The sequence below is a fragment of the Hydra vulgaris genome, chromosome 08 (assembly GCF_038396675.1).
Source record: "Hydra vulgaris chromosome 08, alternate assembly HydraT2T_AEP".
Lineage (NCBI taxonomy): Eukaryota > Metazoa > Cnidaria > Hydrozoa > Anthoathecata > Hydridae > Hydra > Hydra vulgaris.
Window position 1 is genome coordinate 34600241 of NC_088927.1, and position 25642 is coordinate 34625882.

Sequence of the window (25642 nt, forward strand, 5' to 3'; positions counted from 1 at the left end):
CAAGTACAAACAACTCTGTGAAAAATCAATGATAAAAACAAAATTTTTCTGTGTAAACAGGTAAATCTCGATTTATCGGAAATGAGCTTTTAATTTATTTCTCACCAAAGTATAAAACTTTTATCAACATCAACAATCCAATTGAAATTATTATAAAACAGCTGTTAGATGTTGTTTTAGATCGCAAGCCACGCTAGAATTAAATAGTTTTATTCGTGTTTTGTAAAAAATATTAGTTCGGATTTATGGACCAAAATTTTTTATAGAAAATACTTATATTGTAACATAAACCCACCTCCTTTTTGTTAGATCTGGACTAAATTTTCCATCCCACCCCCTTACTCCTTTCATTCCCCCTCCACCCACTCCCTTGTATTAAGGACTCGAGAGTATAAGCTAATGACAAACTTATAAATCTAATCTTAAAGTAATTGAGTTCCAAACTGCTTGGAAGAAAAAAAAAATGCAGAATTATATAAATTAACAATGCAGATAAACCTCATTTTTTTACATTTTTGAATTTTCTTTTAAAACAGGTATTCTTCTTGAAAAACTAAAAACTGCATGAATCACTCCAATTTTGATAATATTTGATGCGACTTATAACATACACTAAGAGCCAATACACTAACTTTAAAATGGCTTGTTCATGAATCTGTCAATCAGATAGGAGAATTCATTGAGATGTAAAATACTTTCAACATCATAGATCATAATACATTGAGATGTAAAATACTTTCAACATCATAGATCATAATTCATTGAGATGTAAAATACTTTTAACATCATAGATCATAATTCATTGAGATGTAAAATACTTTCAACATCATAGATCATAATTCATTGAGATGTAAAATACTTTTAACATCATAGATCATAATTCATTGAGATGTAAAATACTTTCAACATCATAGATCATAATTCATTGAGATGTAAAATACTTTCAACATCATAGATCATAATTCATTGAGATGTAAAATACTTTTAACATCATAGATCATAATTCATTGAGATGTAAAATACTTTTAACATCATAGATCATAATTCATTGAGATGTAAAATACTTTCAACATCATAGATCATAATTCATTGAGATGTAAAATACTTTCAACATCATAGATCATAATTCATTGAGATGTAAAATACTTTCAACATCATAGATCATAATTCATTGAGATGTAAAATACTTTCAACATCATAGATCATAATTCATTGAGATGTAAAATACTTTCAACATCATAGATCATAATTCATTGAGATGTAAAATACTTTCAACATCATAGATCATAATTCATTGAGATGTAAAATACTTTTAATACATAGTTAAAATAAATTTGAATACTATGAAGTAAATAAACTACTTTGGTTCAAATGTTACCTGACTTATAAAAAGCCGTTCATATACTACGAATAAAACAAACACACCCGTACACTTTAACTAGTAGGGTTTTGCATGGCTGTATCTTAATGCACTTGCTGTTCTTAGTGTACATGAATTTACAAGAAAACATTAAATTTTATTATGTTTGCAAATGACTTAAACCTTTTTTATTCTCTAAGACTACTTGAATAATTTTTAAAATAAAAAAAATTGCTAACTAACAATTATGTAAACATTGTTTAAAAGTTATATAGAGCAGTTTAAAAATGAATCAAGCAGGTATTATTACCTGGCTATTTTGTTCTTATTATATATCAGCAAATGTTAAGATTGTAGCGTATAATTTTTTGTTAAACTAAGTTTGGAGTTTTATTTTTTATTTAATAAATTTATATTATATATAAGCTCAGTGTAAATGGAGCTTGGTGAGAAAGCAGATTGATGTCTTCTTCTTACTTCTGTCTATGATTTTATATACTTTTACATTGTAAATAATACTGAACGGTAAAATTAACAAAAAAATATTTTTTTTTTGACAACATAATTACCTGGCAACACTATAACATTCTATCTCCATTTGTTGATTTGTGTTTTATTCCTCCGCGCACGTACGCACTATTTATTACAAAATTAATTACAAACCCCTCCTTCCCCAACGCATAAGTATTTCAAACATTAAAAACAAAAGAAAAAAACAAAATAAATTAATTTAATATATCTCTGTTACATAGCATAATGATTTTTTATTAAAGTAATAATTATTTTCACAACTATTTTTTCACAATTTGATACTTTTTTTAGTTTCTAAAAACACAAATTTGATACGTTTTTTAGTTTCTAAAAACACAAACCGCCATAAATTTTACTATTTACAAAAAATAACAAAAAAATAATATAAATTTGGAAATAAATACAACAAAATTGCGATATTTTATTGCTAATACCCACTGGGAAAGAGACATAAAAAAGACGTCTTTTGAACGTTTAAAAGACGTCTTTTTTAGACGTCTGTTTTTTGTTTTTTTGTTTTAAAAAAAAAAACAGTGTTATTATTTTATTTAAATATATTTATAAGTAATGTATTTTTTAAACATATAATATTGATTTTAATATTTCAAGTTATGACGTATATTTCTAAATGTTTCAGAGTTATTTCATACTTTACTTCAAGTTAGTGGTGTATTTTTTAAGGACTTTAAAGACTTTTATATATATATATATATATATATATATATATATATATATATATATATATATATATATATATATATATATATATTTATATACATATACACACACACACACACACACACACACACACACACACACACACACACACACACACACACACACACACACACAAAAATACTAAGATATTTGAAGCAAACCCGCGTCGACTAACTTTTGAATCTTGTACCGCATGTCAGAATTTGCAGAATTTAGTAATCTAAAAAAATAGATTTAATAGTAATATCAAAAAATATGAATGAATTAAACAAAAAAATTACTAAATATGTAAAAAAAAATTGTTTCTAACGATTTAAATAAAATTATAATAAAAATTAACGATGAAATATTTAAGGGTCGTCCATAAAGTACGTACGCTTTTTTTTGTCCACCAACACCCCCCCCCCCCCGCATTTTGCAATACGCTTTTTTGAGTACCACCTCCCTAAAGTACTTATGCTTTTAATCTATTTATCTAACATTTTATGATATTTTTTAATTTAGTGTCTCCTTTCTTTTACAATTAACCCACTGCCCTTCCATCTCATATACGTCATTTGCAGACCCCTTCTTCCCCACCGAACGTACGTACTTTATGGACGATCCCTTATATAAAACTAATAAATGTATGCAAGCTGAAATCAGGAAGAATATTGCAAAGCTATTTCCTTTTTTTTTTGATTCAAAATTTATTTTCATTTTTACTAATACTTATGAGTGTTTTTGGCAACTTAATATGATTTGTATTGTCAAAAATAAAGAGCCTAGAAAGCTAAGAAGCATAAAAACCATGTTTTTCAAGTTCTTAACTTCTTAAGCCTTCCCTCATAGTTATGCAGTTCGTCCATTCGCCTCACTCCTATTTTGTTAGCCGAGACGTTAAACCAATATACGGCCACTATAGAGTTTCCCTGTCAAGGCGTCAGAGATCCAATGAAAAACTGCCACAGAATCTGTGAATAATTGCAGCCTGTTGAGCTTCTATGACATTGCCGTAGTAATACCGCGCAAAACGGCTACCAATTCTGCCATATTTATGTGAACTGCAGATCGTTCCTTGCGCAACTATGTTGCGCCTTCAACGGTGACTTCACCGATTTGGACAAAAGTTCCTAATGCCGAGGAACTAGCGTCAACCAACACTCTTTCTTCGCTGCCTTACACTTCCCAATCTCCATAAGCAAGTCTTTTTTTTCTTTTACCTTTTCTAGTTCCTCCTCCGACACATGTCGTACTCCCTCATCTCGAATTTCATCGTTCCATCCACTTGTCAGAGAAACTGTCTTCCGCTTAATAAGACTGCAAGCGACATGCAACCAACCGCACACTGGCAAATGGTTTACAAATTGTCCACTAGCCTATCCCATTTTGACCCTCATGAACAAATTTTAATGCGCGGAGTGTCTTAAAAAATTTCCAAGATATTGTTTTCTTAATGAAACTTTATTATTTTTTATTTTAGATGACTACTTATACTTGCGCCACTCCTTTAAAGTTTAACATTTTTACATTTTTTGAGATTTTAAGGGCATTTTCAAACAACCGGCGCGAATAGAAATTTACAAATCACTTACTATATAATAATATCATTACAAATAATGGAAGGAATTTTATCTATACTGATTGTGCGCATTTTATTACTATTATTTTTGTTAACTGGTGATATTTTCAAAACGAACAAATTCGTTATGAAATTAAAAAAACGTGATCTTTAAACACAATAGGGTTAAGGCCCAATACACAGCAATTAGAAATTTGTTAGATGCTTTTGATCTTATTTAGTTCACCCATTTCAAGCCCTGGCTATTTAAAAGGGGTTTGTACAAGATTAGCTATGTTTCCTGGCCGACCATAATCTTGTTAACCTCCTGCCTTCATGTGGGAGAGTTTCAAATAGCCGTAGCCGTAAATAAAACTATTAAGCCATAGAATAAACTATTTATATCATAAAACCATAAAAAGTAAAAAATTTTAAGGTAAGATAAAACTACTTCACTTAAAAATACCTTTTAGCAAAAACAAAATGTATAAGTTTCTAATTTTAAAATTATTTATATTCAGAATTTTCAGAAGTGCAGAGATTATTGTGAACTTGCTGAAAAAAATCAGACCAATTGGTGAAAATTAACAAATATGGAGCTGATTCACACGCCTTGATTTTCATGAAATTCAAATTGCGTTTTTCTAAAGTTTTTTTAAAGTTTTTATTCTAAGTAATAAACTACTCAAAAAGAACAAAATGGCTGACTACATTTCTCTCTGAAGGGAAACGCAGCTCTGCAATTTTTAGAGTAAAACTTAATTTCATAAGTTTTAATGTTTTAGTCTTATTATTTAAGAATAATTTATGTCATAAAGTAACGAATTGTTTAATAACAATAGTTTGAAAAATGGTTTAAAATCAGATGTAAAATACAAAGAAAATAACTCTAAACCAATTTTTTTTTTCAATAACAGACTTTTCTTAAAACCAGTAGAAATATAATAAAAATGAAATCAATAGCACATTGATTTTATCTAATCAAAATTAAATGTAATAAGTTTTTTGCAGTGTCATTTTAAACCTTGTTTTATCTACATTGCATTATTTTTAGTTGACACTTTTAAGATCAACAAGACTATTGGCAGATGTATAATGAGCCTGCTGCAGAGGTGAAATTCAAATCATGGTAAAACCATAGAGTTGTTTGGTGCGGGCATTAGCATCATTTGACCGAGATCACAATATAAAAATGGCAAAAAGTTCTGTATTCAAAAACAAAAGGAAGTCAGAAAAGATGTAAAAATGGATAAAATCAAAATTGAAATCTTTCTGAAAGCGGTTTTTGTTTAAAAAGACTAGCCACTAGGTCTTGAGTTGTATATTTCACCAGACTTATTATGGTTAATTTTTGATATTCTAGGTCATAGTTTGAAAAAATGCCTACGGATGATACTCCTTCAGACTCTTTGGATAAAATTGCATCCAAATTAGTTGCTAACAACTCATCAGAACTCACAGCAAAATCGTAAATCTACTGACCATATTTATGAAATTTATTTCTCAAAACAAGAAATATATTTCTTGCTTTTAAAAATGAATTGTAGGGTAGGATATTTATTTCCTCAAACAAGAAACGTATTTCTTGTTTAAAAAAAAATATTTAGTAATAAAAAGTTCAATTTTGCTATGCTTACAGTAAAACTTATTCAAGATAATGTAGAGCGTGTGATGAGCTTGGAGAAGCTTCAGAAGCTACTTCAAATAAAGAGTTCTTGTAAAGAACCATCAAAAAAAGAAGAGTGGATTCAAGGAGCTAGCTACGGTGACTGCTTTCTTGCTTTCTCATTATTGAATGATTCTAACAATTTCAATTTTGATACAATACCTAACTGCAAACTCTGAACCTTAAAAGTACATTTAAACATTTTTTTACATATATTTTTGAGATATTTGTCTAAAGCTGAAAATTTATATATATATAAATATTTATTGTACATTTGCAGCGTTTAAACGCTGAATTCTGAAGCAAATTTGCTTCAGAAACAAGAGATCTGCGGTAGTGACGGATCTAGCATTGATGTTTGAGATAGCTAAGAGTCATGGCGCAAACTCCAAACTTTTGTACGTTTATACTTATGTCAAATAATGATGCTTTTTAAAAAGTTGCAATGATTGGAGGCTGGGAATAAAAAAGGCCTAAAATTTTATCCTCACTGCCCTAAACGTGAGAGCAACAAGTTGATGAAATAACTTTTTTGCTACTCATAACTAAATTTATAGTCATCGATAAACTTTAAGTACGTTTTATAATCTCCAAGCGTTCAAAAATTATGAATATATAAAATTTGTAACCCCCTCAAATTGAGGGGGGTTTAAACTTTTTATGGTCATAATTTATAAACGCAGAGAGATAATACTATGAAACTTGAAATTTATCGATGAATATAGACTTAGTTAAGAATAGCAAAAAAATTATTTTACCAACCTATTGTTCTCACGTTTGGGGCAGGGATATGAAATTTTAGGGCTTTTTTGTTTCCAGCCTCCAATCATTGCAATATTTTGCAAAGCATCATTATTTGACGAAAGTATAAGCATACAAACGTTTGCAGTTTGCACCATGTCTGTTAGTTATCTCAAACACCAAAAAATGCTAGATCCTTAACTGATCTATGGTTCGATGCCTACTCTAGGATTTTTTTAGGCATGAAGCAAGTGTAAACTTCCAAGTTAAATGCTCTTCTGCCGAGCTCTGTGATGCGTCCATTAGGTCTTCTTAGAGCACCTAAAATAACCACAGAAAAAAAATGTATATATATTTTTGAATCACATTGATACGTTTTGATCTAGTTTAGTTTACAACAAAATATCGAAAATCCTTTACCCAACCTTTTAGGGAAACCATTTTGGATTTGGATTTGTTTGATCCAAGACTCCAGTAATTAAAAAAAAAACATCATTTGATAACATAATGAGGTAAAAATTATAAAGTTTGTTGCATGATAAGAAAAAAACCTAAAGATCAACAAAAAATCACTTTACAATAGCCATAGTGTTGATTTATCTATTGTAATCAGTGAAAGATAGGTACAAAATATTTTTTAAATTTATAAGCAAAGTGCTTGTTTTGGTCCAGGAACACATTAAAAAAAATTGTTGAACAAGTTAACTGGATTTGACATCAGAATCTATTCGAGCCAATGCTTGGAAATTGCTCATAAAAAGCGGCTTTGAACAATACTTCTATCAAGAAAAAATAAAAAAAATTTTCATGTAAATATGACCTCTACGCCACTCATTAGCCACTCCGCATAAAAATTGGTTGTCGAAAAAAAATTATGGGATTGGCTATTGTCCACAAATGGAAAATACCGTCCTCCTTGATAGTTTACGCGGAATTTTGCCCATTTGATTTCCTCTTATACACATCGATTTTCCTCCCACTCTCTTCATTGTCAATCCGAGCACTCGCGTTCCGTAAACATCAACTTTTTCCCCATCTTTACTTTATAAACCATACTTCAAAAAATGCTTCCTGACATAATCGATACTCACTATATTCTCATTAACAAAAATGTCGTCGACGTATGTTAAAGTCCCCTTCCTCACCCTTTCATCTTGATCAACAATGGCGATCACCATGGACTTCATAATCATTAGTGCCACGTTTAGTCCAAATCCAAGTCGGGTCAGACAGTACCGTTGGCTCTGGAAAATCACTGTTTGATAGGGCCAAAATGTCTCATCCACTTTCAGCTGAAGATACGCTTTGCTCAGTTCGATAATTGCAGGTTTGTCACCCATTTTTCTCAACTGTCTCAATTTTTTCGCACAGACGTCTGAATTTCTTGTGAATGCTTCGATGAATTTGTTGGCATCTCTCCTGTCTAACACCGGCCAAACTTTGCTTTTACCCCATTAACTTCAAAGGAAACCTTTGCCGATCCAACACATTTTTGAATTTTATCTCCAAATGTTGTCACTTCCAAATTTCCTTACTGTACAAGTTGGTTATCAGCAATTAGTCTTCAAAATATGATTGTTGTTAAACATCCAGTATCCACAATAGCTTTTATGGCTCTTCCATTAACTTTTATTTGAATAACGATAAGTGCGCTTACTCCATAGTTTCTAAAGAGCGAGTTAGCGCACAACGCTCGCTCTCCTGATCGATTCCCTGCTATTTGTTGCAGTTTACTGCCACATGCCCTTGTTCATTACATTTGAGACATCGCATAGTCTTCTTTGGTGCTGCACAATTCCTTGCAATGTATTTTGACCCCTAACAGTTGTAATACACCACGGATATGAGCAATCTTGTTTTCGGAGCGCCTTTCGTTCTCCATCGTTTAGTCTTCGCTTTATGAATAACTCGTACGCTGCATAAGGGTCTATAGAGAAAGCCTATAACATTACAGCTTCAATTTTCTCTGCATCTTTTTTCTCCTTTTCTGTTAAACTGTCATAAACTGCATAGGCAGCGCTCCGCAGCAGTACAGGATAAAGCATTGTCAACTCGATGTCTTGTGTATTATTATCTCATTTTTTAAACACATCCGAGAATTTCAAAGATGATTCTATTAAGTACTCGGTTAGCTTGTTGATTCTTCACGAAATAAAATTACAACAATGTGGAAATTATGACAAAGATTAACAAAAAAAAAAAAAAAAAAATACTCTTTTACAAATATATATAAATGAACTTTAATATAACAAACTCCAATGTAAAAAGCTCCAGAAAGAAATATATACAAAATCCAACGTGATAATCTCAAAAAACACGTATATAAACTCTAATAAACTCTTGAATAACAACCAGCATTCTTATCTTTTTCCTTCTGTCTTCACAGAAGGAAAAAGATGAGAATCCTTTTGTTCGTGTTTATACACCGGACGTTTTTCTTCCGTTCGCCCGCATTTATACACCGGATGTTTCTTCTTATTGAATGTTTTTTCGTTCTCCACAACGGACTATTGCATACGTTCGTGTCGGCTGGTGGATTTACCGAATGTTTTGGAACATTCGACAACGCGGTTACATAAAGTTAAATGAGAAAGAGCAAGCAAAATATATGCGCCAAATTAACAAAAAATAAACTATTTTTGTTTGAATGTATTTTACTTGAAAAAAATTGCATCGCTAGACCAACCGCATTCTGCAATAGCAACAGCATTGAATATGTTGTTCAGCCAAACTAATTTTTTTCATGTTAGTATTTTGCTTACACGTGTTGGTGTACGAGTGAAAAAATATTGCACCAAAAGTAATCATATACCACTGTTTACAATATCAAACTGAAACAGTGTAACTTTTAAGATTAAATGTAGTATCTGTTCTATTTTTGGCTTCTAACTGCATTTTTGCTGGCGTGGAGGTTCTAGCTTCGAGTTAATGGAGGTTTTTATTGTCTCCATCTATGTTTGAAAATCTCAAATGGATCCGACTATAACGGGCGTTAAACGATATTAAACCCTCTATTATTGTATTTAATAAGGATTTTAATGGAGGATTGCAACAGAATGAATTATTTACCGTATTTTGAGCGAAAATTTGATAATTTATGTAATAACAACAATAACTTTTATTTCTAAGAGTAGTGTAAACTAGTTGTTTTGGATTTTTCAACGCTTTTAAACCAAGGAGGAGGAATCTCATTACCTTAAACTTTCTCGCTAATGAATCTGAAATAAGTTCTAAATTTTGATTGGATCAATCCCCCGACAAATTCTGGATCCGTCACTACTATATAAAGAAGCTTGAAAGTAGATATTATTAAAATTAAGTGAAATGAGTCTGAAAAATAAATAATAAAAATAAAAATAGAAAATAAATAAAAATCATTAAAAAAAATAAATAATAAAAATCATTTAAAAAAAAAAAAATTATACTTTTGAGCTTTAACTGGATTCGATTTAAGATGAAAAAATAATTGTTGAATTTCTTTGCATTGCAATACTGAAACCATTTCAGGATTTGATAGTATTTTATTTACTTCTTCATCATCAAATCTTTGGTGGATTGATTCCTCAATAACAATCTATAAATTTGAGGTTTATTATCACATGTTAACAAAGGTAAACTAGGCAGTAAATTCATGTAATATTTAGTTGTATTTTTTCACACATAAAAGTTAGCAGGTTAACAAAGAAGTTAAAATTAAGCTTAATAAAGCACCTTATTTTTATTTTCAATTTTTTTTTGTCTGTCTTCTTTTTTTGCTAAATTGATAAAATGATTACTCATAAGAATAGAAAACTCTCGAATAAATTGGAGTACTTCAGCATCATTTTTGTAAATGGCCATTAAATCATTGGGATTCTTTTGAAATTGAGAGATGATCTGACCAAACCTGGGATCAAAAAACTGTTTGGAAAGAGTTGGATGAGCAGAAATTTTTTCAAGTAAATCATCGGTAATCCAATCTATTAAATAAAATGATAAATAAAAAGTTATTTCAATTTTTGATTAAGTTTTGAGTTTTGAAAAAAGTTGCGTAACTTTTGACAAATATTACAAAGCAACCTTTTTCGTGTTTTTTTATATAAGCTCCGTGTACTCAGAAATAAAATTTTTAATAATGCTTTCAAAAAAGTTTTGGTTTCAAAAAATTTTTTTATGGCTATTTATTCATGGATAAACATAAATGTTTTCTAAATATATTTATTTTGGAAATATATTAAATATATTTCTAAAGTAGATTTGAATTAAATTTGTTCGTTCGTGAAGATATGTCTACGTTGTTCTTGATGATAATCAAAAACCAAATAATTTTGAAGTGAAACATTTTTAAAGATTTTTCAAACTGGAAAGTCATTCTGCCGAAAAAATGAACTGGAGAGTCATTCTGCAGAAAAATGAACTGGAGATTCATTCTGCAGAAAAAATGAACTAGAGAGTCATTCTGCAAAAAATGAACTGGAGAGTTATTCTACAGAAAAAAACGAAGGATCAAATGTTAAAAGTGATAAAAGAAATTATCATATAGAAAAATGTTATGGTCAGGGTTATAATGGAGCTTCTGTAATGAGTGGAGCAAATAATGCTCCATGCTTTAAGACAAAGTTGAAAAAAATTCAACCTAATGCAAAATACGTGTTTTATTATGTTTTGGATACAATTAACGTCCACATTACTCAACGAGTTAAAGGAATAAGAAACTTTTTTAATTTTCTGTAACCAGAAAGTATTATTGAGTTATCTGAAAAAGATTTCGGAAAAGTGTAAAAATCTTTCAAAAAAATATATTCTAAAGTTGTTTCTGACCAATTCCCAAATCAGTAAATCATTCAAGTAATTTCTTTGGTAAAAAATGATTATATTAGACAACTTTCTGATTTAAATCAAAATAGATGTTCAGAAAGTTATTTTAGAAGTATAGGGGAGACCGGGGCTAGTTGGCCGCAGGAGTAAATTGACGAACTGCGTTTATCTTACCCCGTGGTGGGGTAAGTTGGCACAATTTTTTTTTTTTGAGGGTCCGGAAAGGCCCCAAGAATTTTTTTTTGTAAATGAATGAAAATTTTATAAGTTACCCAAATTCATACTCTTTAAGACTACACTTTAATATTTTCAAAAAAATGTACTGTTAGAGCTACAGAGCTCATAGAGTAAAAACCGAGCCAACTAGCCCCGGTCTCCCCTATTGTTGTGTAAATGTTGTTTTTTACGCTATCAGTAACAGTTGATGTGTCGAAAGATCATTTAGCAAATTATAATAAAAGATTTTAAAAGGAATTCTATCGGGAAAACTAGATAACACGATCTTGCATTATTATCAATTGACCATAGAGCTGCAAAGCTGCAAATTGGACACAGAGGCGATTCTACAAATAAAATGAGAAGGAGGGAGGGGGGAGAGAGGGTGAATCCTTAAAAAGTACCACTGGTTCCTGAAAAAAAAAACGGTTAAAAAACTAAAATTTACCCGACTGAATTGTCTCAAATACCCGACTTGCCGACTAAGTTCATAAAAAAACCGACTATAACTTAAAAATCACCTTCTTTGGGGAAGGAGAGGAGAGTGAACCACCCCTCCCCCCACACACACTACTCTAAAATCGCCTCTGTATGGACATTAAAGAACTTATTCATAGTTTTTTAATACAAAAACAAACAAAAAAAACTAAAACTTTTGTTATACAATCATGTGAGGAAACTCAAACATGCAAGATAACTCAATCATGTAAGATAACTCAATCATGTAAGATAACTCAATCATGTAAGATAACTCAATCATGTAAGATAACTCAATCATGTGAGAAAACTCAATCATGTGAGAAAACTCAAACATGTAAGATAACTCAATCATGTGAGAAAACTCAAACATGTAAGATAACTCAAAAGTTGAAAGAAAATAAAATCTTTTGCATTTGATTTTATAAGTATTTCAGTTTTAAATTTTTTTTTATCTGGAGTTACGAAAATCTGCTATGGAGGCCCCTCTGAGATGGTTGCCTACAGGGCCAAAACTTCTAGCTACGTCACCACTGGTTGTTATCAAACTTCTCCTTAGTAAACTTATGTTTGAATGAAAATTCCAAAGAAGCCTGATCAACACATTTCTATAAAAAAGTCTTAAAAAATCCGAATCTGAGTACAATTAAAAACCAGATCTAGTTTTTTTTCTTCTGTATTTTGTTCTCTTCCTTAACATGCATGAACAATTGATTCCGAATTTCTTTTTATTTGCATTTTCCTCAACATCCTCATTTTGGGGAGGGCGAAATTTTACATGGTCATAACTTCTGAGCTTTAAAAAATCAAATAAAACTTAAAACTTGTTAATAAATTTAAATTTAGTATAATATGTAAAAAAAAAAATTTTATGATCTTATGGCCCTCACATTCAAAGTAGAGCAAATAACCTTTTGGTTTACTTTTGTTCCCAGGCTCCAATCACACAAACACTAAAATTTTTGCATTTGATGCAAGGATAAACATACTTAAGTTTGGATTTTGAACAAAGCCTGAAAGTGTTATATCTGAAACATCAAAAAATTATGCCTATCATCAATGAAACAATACTCGTTGAAATGAAAATTATTGTAAACAGAGTTTAAAAATTATTTTAAAAATTGGGTTCATAAACTTTACTACTAATATATGGACAAGCATTTTAAATGAAGTTTTCATGAGTATGAAAAATCACTGTTTAGAGCAACTTTATTTCCCGAAAAACACACAGGAGCAAATATCATTGAACTGAATATACGAAAGTATATCCTGCAATCAAAGATATAAAATGCAACAATTATCTTGCAAATAAAGATACCTTATACGAAAGTATATCCTGTAATTAAAGATGTCCTATACGACAGTATATTCTGCAATAAGGATACCCTATACGACAGTATATTCTGCAATTAAAGATAACCTACACAACAGTATATCATGTAGTTAAAGATATCGTATACGGCAGTATAGCCTTTTTTATACGCATTGTAATTTATGGTAAGTGATTGTATTTTTGAACAACAAATGGCAAAGGGTATTATATCAGAGTATCGTGTAAAACTATTTTAACCATTCTACCCAACGTACCTAGATATAAACTTGTTCAAAGAAGAACTTATATCGCAACAAATAGTTGGCCAATCACTGACTTTGATTTCAAATGGTGGAAGATTAAATTTAAGCAACTTAACCAGGCGCGTAGCTACCCTATAGCAAGAGAAGGCACAGCCTAAGGGCCCTTCGAAAAAGGGGCCCAAACGTCGACATTACTCAAAATTCATAAATCGAAATTGAGATGTTGAAATTTGCAATAGAGCTGGCAAGTTTTTTTTTTAATTTGAATTTTTGTTATTTAAGTAACGTTTGTAATATTTTGCGCTAAAATATTTATAAACTATTGTAGTTCAATGAGAATCTTTAAAGAGTATAGATTTGTGTTTAATTAAGTCATTGTATTATTTCATTTTACTGATGAGGTTCTGCGTATACTTAGTGAATTAAATATTCCAATTGAAAAGTGCTATGTCAAGGTTATGATGGTGCCAGTGTTATGAGTGGAATTTACAATGGACTACAGTCTAAAATTAAACAAATGCAACCAAAATGCTGAATATGTCACTGTAACAGTCACAACTTAAATTTAGTTGTTAATGATAGCGTATCTGGCTGCCATGATGTAAGGTCATTTTATACCACACTTCAAAATATATATTCTTTCTTTGGAAACAGTATCAATCGGTGGGATCTGCTGTCACAGTTTTCTGGGGAATCGGAAAAAACTTTAAAAAAACTTACCCCTACGCGTTGGTCAGGGAGAATACAATCTATAGCAGCTATTAAAGTTCGTTTCGTTGAAATTCTAAAAGCAGTTACAAAAATAATACTGCAATCAAATAAGGTGGATGAAAGGAATGAAGCAGCCAATATTAAAAAACAAATCGAAAATTTTGAGTTTGTATTTATTACTGTATTTTTATTCAAAATCATGACTGAAATCAATTATGTATCTAAAATTTTACAAAAAAAAGATGTGGATTTAAGTACGACAGTTTCTGCATTAGAAAATTTAAATATTAAACTAAAAATATTTCGAGACTCGTATGAAGAATTTAAAATGGAAGCTAAAGAATTGCCAAACTTGTGGAAAGTTGATCCGGGTTTTACGTGTAAAGGACGAAGATTTGTTAAACGTCATTTTGATGAATTATCATCAGATTATCGTTTTAGTAATAGTGAAGAAACATTTAAGGTAAATGTTTTATATTATACACTTGACAAAATAATTGTCCTCGTCGATAAACGTTTCACCGGAATGAGAACTATCAACCATTATTTTGCATTTCTTGAACCTAAGAATATATTAACGATGTCGCAACAAAATATGGTAAAAACTTGTGATACACTTTGCAGCAAATATCCAGAAGTATTTACATCCAACCTAGCTAATCAATTTGTCCAACTTACCACATTATTAAAATTAGATTTAAACCACAATGACAACTAAACAGCTAGCTGAAATAATGACAACTAAATATAGTGTATTGAAAAGTGATTTTTCCGAAATTTACATGACAGTTCTTTTATTTTTCACATTACCCGTAACGGTTGCAAGTGTGGAGAGAAGTTTTAATAAATTAAAAATAATTAAAGATTACAAAAGAAATGCAACCACTCAAAGCAGACCCCATCATCTTGCATTACTAGCCATAAAGCATAAAACAGCATCAACAATGGATGTTAAAGAAGTTGTGAATATCTTTGCAAAGGCAAAAGCTAGAAAAAAAAGTTTTTTAATACTATGTACTTTGTAAGTGTTTTTCATACTGTGTTCTTTTCTGTAATAATAATAAACTACTGAACTTATAATATATTTACTGAATTTACTTTTTTTATAAAATAAATCTACCATAAGGGGCCCCTCAGGAGATCTTGCCTATGAGCCCGAAACTTTTAGCTACGCTACTGAACTTAACAAACAAAATTGAGTTTTACTGTAAAGAGGATCTTTTGAAAATGAATATTCTATGGAATGGTGACAATCACACAAGATCCAATTTCCACTTTCATCAGAGCCAGAAATGAAGTATCAAAGCTGCTCACCCACTTCAGTGGAGAGAGAAAGTCGAAAAACACTTCAAAAAGAAATCGTTTAACAACAGTTCCTGTAGAAATGTTGATGTTTATTAAAAATGAGAATTGTTAGTTTGATTAATTTTACTTGTAGTGTATTGTATTTTTGCACGAGTAAAAAAAAAGACTCTTATTTTCTTTAAGTACCTTTTGATCTTTTTTTGGTATCGGTAATATGGTAATATTAATATTTTTTATATTGATAAATAATATTAACAAATTTTTGCAACGCCATCTTAAGCAAAAACATTTTTATACAAAATTAAAGATTGCCGCATTTATGCAACATAATTTTGATATAGATTAAGTGGAATCATGGACGTATGTCTTAATCCGCCACTGTGTGCTAAATTGACCACCAGGTTCTAAGTTGTCTCACTCTGATTTTTTTTTACTCCATTAGAAGATACCCAGCCGGCATCTCTACGTTGTTTCAACGTTGAAATTTGGTTGAAGCGTTGTTTCAACGTTGTTCAACTATGTCTCAACGTCAAAACAACGTCACGATTTAAACGTTGTTTATTTAACGTTGTTTCAACGTTAAATCAATGTTGACAAAAAAACTTGATTATAAAAAATCCGTTGAATTGGCGCTTAAAGTAAAAATAGTTAAAGCGAAAAAGTAATTAAAGCAATATTTTAGTATAATGTGCAACACAGAGTTTATGTGTGAAATTTTGAATTTTAATTTTCAAAAACGTTTTATTTAGTATTCAAATTTCTACTTTTTCTTACGGCAAAAGAAATTAATGGCTTATTAACTGGCGAAAATGCCACTCTAATGTTCTAGCTCTGGCAGAATCATCTTCTTGTAGTGAAGAAGAGAAAGTCAAAAAAAATAATGACAATTCAAAATTTACACAAAGTATCAGTTAAAGTAAAAGAAGACAAAAAATCGGAAAGCGATTATGAAAGTGAAGAATTTCTTTATGATTATTTGTCTCAAAGTGACAATGTCACAGTGTTTTTCTCAGAAGAAATTGAAATAAACGATGTTTCTTTTAATCATAAACTGGCGAAATGGCTGTAGAGCACTGCTGTTCACATAAATAAGTAATCGAGCTGTTAGCTATAGTGATAGCAGAAGCTTTATGCTATCTGCAGAAACAGCTTTTTGTATACCAGTCTCAAGACCAAAATAACAGTATTGACCACCACACTTGCTTTCGACAGCAACTGATTTTGGAGCCTGAAGCAAAGTTCTTTTATCTTTCAGTGAGGATAAGAAAAAAAGAAACAAAGTACCAAAATTAGATAACGATAAGTTCCCGATGGCTGAAGGAAGTATGTTATTAATTACACAGGTCAACAAAAAAAAATTTTTTTTCTGGTGCCGAGCAAACAATTTGTTTTTTGTATAGCATTTCTCATTTTGATTTCAAATATGTAACTCTTTTTTTACCATCAGGTCAAGTTGTAAAGATATTTAGGTTTAAATCTTAAGTATTTAGGGTTAAGTCCCTAATATTGTCGAAAAAAAAGTTATTCAAAAGTATGTCAACCTGGGTCTCAAAAGAAGCGTATTTTCATAGAGATTTTAGAAAACATAAATATTTTTCCTTAAAATTTATTAACAAAAAAATTATGTGAAAAAATGCTAAAAACTCTTAAAAAAAAGTCAACAGAATGTTATTCACCAAAAATACACAAAATACTTATTTTTATTACAAATGAATAACATTTTTAAAATCTCTATGAAAATACGCTTCTTTTGAGACCCAGGTTGACATACTTTTGAATAACTTTTTTTTCGACAATATTAGGGACTTTACCCTAAATACTTAAGATTTGAACCTAAATATCTTTACAACTTGACCTGATGGTAAAAAAAGAGTTGCATATTTGAAATCAAAATGAGAAATGCTATACAAAAAACAAATTGTTTGCTCGGCACCAGAAAAAAAAAAATTTTTTGTTGACCTGTGTTATTTTTTAGTGAATTTTTGTTTAGTTTTATTAGGTTTGTAAAAATATTCAACAAAAGTTGTTTTGTGAAACTATTTTGAATTATAAAGTTTCAAAAGAGAGTGTTATATTTTCTTACTGATATAAGAAATACCAAAACACAGTGACAAAGCCTGATTATAATAGTGAATTTATAAGCCAAATAAATTTTATTTTGTCAGTAGCTAAATTTGTTGAAGTTGACAAGATGACGAAAAAAACACAATCATCAGGAGTGAGTTTTAATAAGTATTTTATTAAATAGTTATATCATTTAGTTTCAGAACTTTTTTTAATTTTATGTCTACAGCTTTATGTCAAAACTTATAAAAACTTATAAGTGTATATATTAAAACAATGGCTTCTTATTTGGTAGTATAATTTCAATGGTTTAAGGGCAATTAATGTTTAATGTCTAGAGTTTCATTTTCATTAATATGATTATAATACATTATGAGCGAGGTTAGTCAATTTTTACAACCAGATGCTATTCCTGGTGTTAACTTGTTATTCAGATCAGGACTGATTATTTTTTCTTGTTATACTAACAGAAGTTTACCAGACTATATGGTGTTATGAAAGGTATACCTTTATAAGATATATAAAACTTTTGTATTTTTATTTACAGCTTCTTCTATTGAATACGATGAAGCGACTGAAACTTTAATTGATGGCATTTTGTCTGACTTCAAATTGACTCAATCCTACGTTTTTTCATAACTGAAATTTTTTTTTGGTTATGTTGAATTAACACTGAAAACAAAATATTATTAGACAACAAGAAAATATTTCTTTATTGAAATATATGTAAATATTTATTAAGTAAAATAAGAAAATGATGTTTTAAGTAAAATAAGAAAAGCTTAACTGATATAATATTTTTATTTTTAAGAAAAACAAAAATACTAATGATGTGGTATTAATATTAGTATTTATTAGATGAAAATGTGTGAAAAATAGGTTGCAAGTTATTATTTGGTCTTTAAAATTGTTTGAATGATAATTTATTATTTATTGAGATGTTTTCTTTTTCAATTTTTGTTGCTTTTATATTATCAATCAAACTAAGTTATTGTTGTGTGATATTTTATAATAAGGGTCATTCCACGCCAAGTGGTCCAGAGCTCCCAGCACTACCATCTCCGATTTTAATAAAATTTTGACAGTGTGTTGTTAAACATGTTTCATGAACATTGCCAAAATTTCAGATCAAAATAATTATTATTTCGGTTTTTGAGGTACTTTTTGTGAAGCTTACCCAAACTTCAATATCTGTCAGTAGCTAAAATTCGTATATTTGGGTTCCTATATTTTTGCAATGAAAGGGTAATATATCTTAAAAACATGGTTTCTTAGTAAACCGAAGGTGCAGATCACAAATAATTTATTACAAGTTTCATATTATGCCTACATTTTAGTCTATGGTTCGCCAAATATCGTCACAAACGCAAAACTATAAATATTTTTTATTTATTTGTAGAGTCATCTCTAAAACTAAAAGTTTTTGAATATTGCTATTTTGTCTAAAGGTTCTACATACTATCATAATGATATGGATTAAAAATTTGCTATTTTAATTTGCTGTCTTGGAGAGATCTTTCTTATGAATGAAAAAAACTTGGTCAATATACAAATTTTTTGAATTTTACAATTTCGTCCTAAACATAAAGATTTATCATACTGCATCAAAATCAAAGCTTATTGTGCCAAAAATCAAAATATTTTAATGTTCAAAAAATATTTTTTAACATTTGCTTGAGTTATTTCTAGGGATTTTCGGGTCTGGGTACCCGGACACGCCGAGTCTGTCTAAAACTCGGCGAGTCTCGTGATTTGAATGCCTGGACTTGTTTCGGACGCATCAGGGTGTTTTTTGAATCCCTGACCTCTCTAGTCATCTGTATGTGATGCATAATAGCATGCTTAGATAATGCTGTAGTTATATTATTGCTAGGGCAACCCACGGTAAAAAAAGTTCATAAAATTAACGGTTGGATCAAAACTGTCAATTACAAAATAGTTGGGTAAATCTAATCAAGACAGAGGCAAAATATAAATTATAATATTTTCTAATGTATTTTAAAACAATTTTGTATCATTTAAGAAACTCTTCAAGGTATTGGAAGTGTGCACTTTAAGAAAATATTAATATGGAACATGATTTGACAATACGCTAAAGCCTATTAAATTAAATGTTGAAGCTTTTAGTAGAAACGCTGCTAATCTTGCAACAGCCCGATTAGCAATTGATTTTATGTTAAGAAAACTAAAAGAATCTAATGGTACTTTAAGTAGAGAGCTATTAATGACAATAAAAACTATAATATATAGCCATTAAATTCAAGAATTAGAAGAACTATTTTAATCTCTTGAAAATGGTACTACGCCAAGGAAAAGAAAAAAACTTACAACAGATTTATTGAAGAGATTATCTTATTATCTATAAAATACGGCGGATAAATGCATGTTATTGGCAATTTAAAATACTAGAGAAGTTGAGGCAACTGACTATGGGCACCAACCAAAAAGGGGCTCTTGTTTTTTTGTTATATATGTATTTTTTTAAAATTTATTACGAAATTTCAGGCGACGATTATTCATATGCCTAAGAGCACCATCAATCCAACACGTCAGAAATGCGGTCCTGGTTATAGATGCAAAATCTAGTTAAACAATACAGCCTTTACAACACATTTTCTGCAACAAAAAACTAAAAACTAATATTTTTATGTTAATATATTGTTTCTTATCTACAAAAAAAAAAAAAAAATTGTGATAGAAAAAACTCAGTTGTTCGAAACTATAATCAACTTGATTCCAAATTACATATTTAAAATAGCTTCAAATTTGGAATTAATGTCTGAAACAACAATTGACGGTAAATTGTAATATCGACCTGTTGCAGAACTGATTGGATTTGGAATGACTGCAATAACATGCTGCTCAGGAGCCCAACAATTGTCCTTGGTGCTAGGCCAATAAAATGACTGAGCCATACCATGAGGATGCGTAAAATCAATGAAAACATCTTCCTGTTCTTCTGAAATTTCACAAACATGTTTAATCCACCAATGTGCATCGTAAATACATGCAACAAAATTTCCAGGACTAAGATCAGACAGTGAAACTAATATGGTTGAGTTGTTGTTGTAACTCTCATTAACGTTTGCAATAAAAGATGTATTGTCATTTGAAATACGACTGACACAAACCAGATTTTCATTTACAGGAACAAATTTGTGATTATCGCGAGCACCTGCAACTGTGTTTCCAGTACTAAATCGTTTCTCTTGATTGTCTTTAATATTGTCTACTTCATCACTATCAACATAAATAAATGAAATACCCATGATACTTTCCTTGCAAAAATCATATTAATTTAAAGGCGTTAAAATTTGATTATCAATTGGCCGTTGAAGACTGGCACGTGCTGCTAAACGCTTCACAGTTCCTCCAATTCCATCACAGGGAGATTTTCCATGACTAGTTGCAAAGAAATTCCATTCCGCTCTAATACCATAGTCAGCGTAATGGTGACATGAACTCATAAAATTTTTGAAGTTTTTGTACTGTGCAGCTAAACCGTCACTGAAATAATGAATAAGCTCAGAAGATAAAAATGTTTTAAGTTCAGTTAATAATTTACTAAGAAATACATGAACAGAAATAGTATCGTGATGCATGCAATTACTGATAACACAATAACATTTATTTTTAAGCATGTCATTAAATTAGTAGTAAACAACAAAAGGATGCAAAGTTGTTTGGCTGTTTTCCCAGTAAAACCCTTGAACAGCATCTTGCACAACAAATGAATAGTTTTCAGAAAAATCCATCAAAATGATCAACTCATTTGATTTCAGTTCATTTTTCAATAATCGCAAATAGTTGTTTTTGGCAATAAAATGATGCTTAGATAAAATAGATACTTTTGAAATTAAATCATCTATGAAGTCGTCTACTGGTAATTGCAAAGATTCTAAAGTTTCACGATCTACTTTTATCCATTGCTTGAATGTTATAGTTTCATCAGATTCAAAGTCTTAAAATTGCTCTTCAAGATAAGTCTTTAACATTTCATTCCCTGGACATTTATCGCAAGGATGAAGCATACATTCTTTAGATTCAATATCACAAACTATTTTTTCAATTAGATATTTTATAGTCTACCGTGACTAGGTTACTTGCAAGCATTAATTTTATATTCTGGTGAATAGTACATACACAAATACGAGTGTACCTGAAGACTAACAGTTATACACCATTTTGGACATAACTCGCAGAATTTAGAACATCCGACTTCAGCTCCATTTTCTTTTTTATACTCCAAAAAAAGTTCCTTTAAATTAATTAACAGTAATTTTTTTTGCATATGCACTTTTTTTGCACCAATGCGTACAGATACAAATCCTTTTTCCCTGGACATGTTCTGCTAAAAGCTTCGTGTTCATAAAATTTCAAAATTTTTTCTTTAACATGTTCTGGCAATTTCTTTGCTGCATTTCTTTCTGGAAGTGCTAAGATTCCACTATTTGCTTTTAACTTTTTTGCTGTTTTAGCCATTCTGTCTGATACTTTAAACTCAATACATATTTTTATTCTTGACCAACTGTTTGGTATAAGAGTTAAAACTTGAACTTTTTCACGGGGATTACTGATTGTAGATTTTATCTTTCAATTCTAATATCAAATCTGACCAGTCAATGCAATTCTCACACTCTACACTTGCACTGCTTAGTGGTAGGACACTATTATCTGGTGATAAACCACTAACAACAGCTATTTTTCTGCAACTGTTATTTGCACTTTCGAAATTTTGCTTTTTACATAACTAGCATGATCTCTCTTACTAACACTATTCTTAAAGGTGAAATTCTAAGCTCAGAAAGGCTAGTATTAATAGTGCCAGTTGAACAAAATATATCATCTATGTCATTAATATTGTCAATTTTTTCACATGAAGAGCTTGTGGTTGAATTAACTTTGCGGCAATTTGGACACAATTTTTGACCTGGACAAATAATTTTATTTGTTAAATTTGAAAGACAGTCTGCAGTCTCTTGGTCAATACATTTCAAGCCTTTAACTGAGCAGCGATTGGCCATACCAAAAGGGTTTAAACAATGGCGCTGTAAATGCGTCTATTTAACCAACAGCAGTGATTTGTGGTGGAAATAAATTAAAGTAATATTTTTAATTAAATTATAAGTTCGCCTCACAATCAAACTCTGTTCCTCGTTCGAAAGTTCTGAGCAAAAGTCAATAAAACCCTTTTTTCGAAAATAAGTACTTAAATGACATAAACTTCTATCAAATTTTCCAATACAACAAGTAGTTAAGTTTTGTTCAACAGACATGTTAGGATAAATTTAAAATAACTCTTATTATAACATCTATTCTAATTTTCGTCTTCGAATATTAGATGTTTGTTAATTAAATCTTTGAAATTAATTTAGAGAGATTTGTCCGTAGAATAAAAATATACTTACTTACTAAAATTTCCTCTACATGGCAATAGTTAATATACGGACCTTAATTTCGTTTTTAAAATATCAAAGACTTTGTAGACCTAACTTAGCTTATAAAAACTAGATTTTTTTCTTTTATAAGAAAGATCTCTCCAAGACAGTTTTTATTGTTTCTAAAATTTCGAAATAAGGTTTTTCCAATAATACAATTAAAAAAACAAAAAAAATTTGCCCACATCAAGTTTTAGGGGTTCAAACACACGTTATTTTAGGGTTTTTTACTTTTTTCGCCTTATTGCTTTCAGAATAACTCAGCAGAGAAATTTTTATAATAACAAATTTTTAATCCATATCATTATGATAGTATGTAGAACCTTTAGACAAAATAGCAATATTCAAAAACCTTTAGTTTTAGAGATATGACTCTACAAATAAATAAAAAATATTTATAGTGTTGCGTTTGTGACGATATTTGGCGAACCATAGACTAAAATGTAGGCATAATATGAAACTTGTAATAAATTATTTGTGATTTGCACCTTCGGTTTACTAAGAAACCATGTTTTTAAGATATATTACCCTTTCATTGCAAAAATATAGGACCCCAAATATACGAATTTTAGCTACTGACTGAAGTTGCAGTTTGGGTAAACCTTACAAAAAGTACCACAAAATCCGAAATAAACATTTTGATTTGAAAATTTGGTAATTTTCATCAAACATGTTTAACAACATACTGACAAAATTTTATCAAAATCTGAGATGGTAGTGCGGGGATTATTTCGGAAATTGGACCTTTTAGCGTGGAATGACCCATAAACTTTATATTATATTTTGTATTAATAATGAATATTATCTATTTTTGTTCAATATTCCGTATTACTCTTATGTAGTTAATTATGTTTTAGCAACCTGGGATTCTTTCATTATTTTCCTTTGATGCTTGAGTTATTTAACTATAATATATTCAGAACTTTGCAGATTAATAGAATAATAAATATATTAATAAAAATGAATTTAAAATATAATAAATTTATAAAATAAAGAAAATCTTATCTTTGCTAATAATGTTTACTAATATTATTGTTTAGCAAGTGTCATGGTTATAAATTGTCAAGATTTAGCTAGTTTAACTAGGCCTGTTAGTACACTTATATTATGGTTTTTTCCTTTTTTTATTAGTTCATATAATATTTTCAAAATCAAATATGTGGAAAGGAGCTGTTTGGAATGAAGAATTACAAGGAGAAGAAGGTGTAATTCCATCTAATTGGATTTGTAATAAAACTGTTTATTGGCCACCAGGTACCAAAGCAATGACTGCACTAAAATGCTGAGAAGAATTGGCTTAAGTTTCCACAAATTAAAACTAAATTCTCTTCAGGTATTACATCTATATATTACAATTATTATTTTTTAAATAATTTTGTTAGGAAGAGTTATTTTGTTGATATAAAATATATAACTATTCATATAACTATTTCATATAACTATTTATATAAGTATTTCAATTCCACAGAAAGCAAACAGGATTGGGAAAAATTTGAGTTTACAACTACAAAAGAAAAATGTTATAATGAGAATGTCTATTTACGAAAAAGAAAACATAAACAAAGAGAATTTCCCAAGTAGGTATTAGTTTTATGTGCTTGGATTTTATAAATTCCAATTTTTATACCTAAAAATAAAAATGTATTTGTAATTTATACCATAAATTAGTAATTATATTTTACAGGTTCAGTTATCAAAGATTTAAATGAAGTATCAATGCACCTGACCTCCAGTTTTTTATTGATCAAATTAATAGGTAAATATATATATATATATATATATATATATATATAATATATATATATATATATATATATATATATATATATATATATATATATATATATATATATATATATATATATATATATATATATATATATATATATATATATATATATATATATATACAGTGCCGGTTATATATATATAAACAACTTTAAATTGTATTCTACAAAATAGAGTGCTCAATGTTCTTAAATAAACAGAGCAATTATGTATTAGTAAAAAATCACTTAACAAAATTTTTTTTTCATTTTAAACTGTGTTTCATCCATAAAGACTCATCATTTCTGATGAGTCTTTATTGATGAAACTCAAAAATTAAAATTAAAAAAAAATTTTGTTAAGTGATTTTGTACTAATATATATATATATATATATATATATATATATATATATATATATATATATATATATATATATATATATATATATATATATATATATATATATATATATATATATATATATATATATATATATATATATATATATAGAAATATGTAGAAATCTCGCCCAGGGCGCTGGTAGTGCTAAAACCGGCACTGTATATATATTATATATACAGTGCCGGTTTTAGCACTACCAGCGCCCTGGGCGAGATTTCTACGGCGCCCCTAACTCAATTTAACCCCATTCAAAAAAAAGGCAAAGGGTAAAATAACCAATTAGTTTCGCCCCTTTATATTCGGCGCCCTGGGCCATCGCCCAACCAGGCCCTA

General features: G+C 29.5%; 1 protein-coding gene across 1 annotated transcript in view; it reads right to left on the reverse strand.

The window, feature by feature from the left end:
- Window positions 1–2650: 2650 nt before the first annotated feature.
- LOC105847469 (uncharacterized) overlaps window positions 2651–25642 on the reverse strand; it is a 54269-nt gene continuing 31277 nt past the window's right edge. Inside the window, exons 4-6 of the mRNA XM_065803517.1 lie at window positions 10267–10514; window positions 9981–10129; window positions 2651–2828 (exon numbers count right to left, since the gene is read on the reverse strand). Coding sequence (XP_065659589.1) covers window positions 2750–2828; window positions 9981–10129; window positions 10267–10514 — 476 coding nt within the window. The 3' untranslated portion in view covers window positions 2651–2749. The remainder of the gene's footprint in view (window positions 2829–9980; window positions 10130–10266; window positions 10515–25642) is intronic.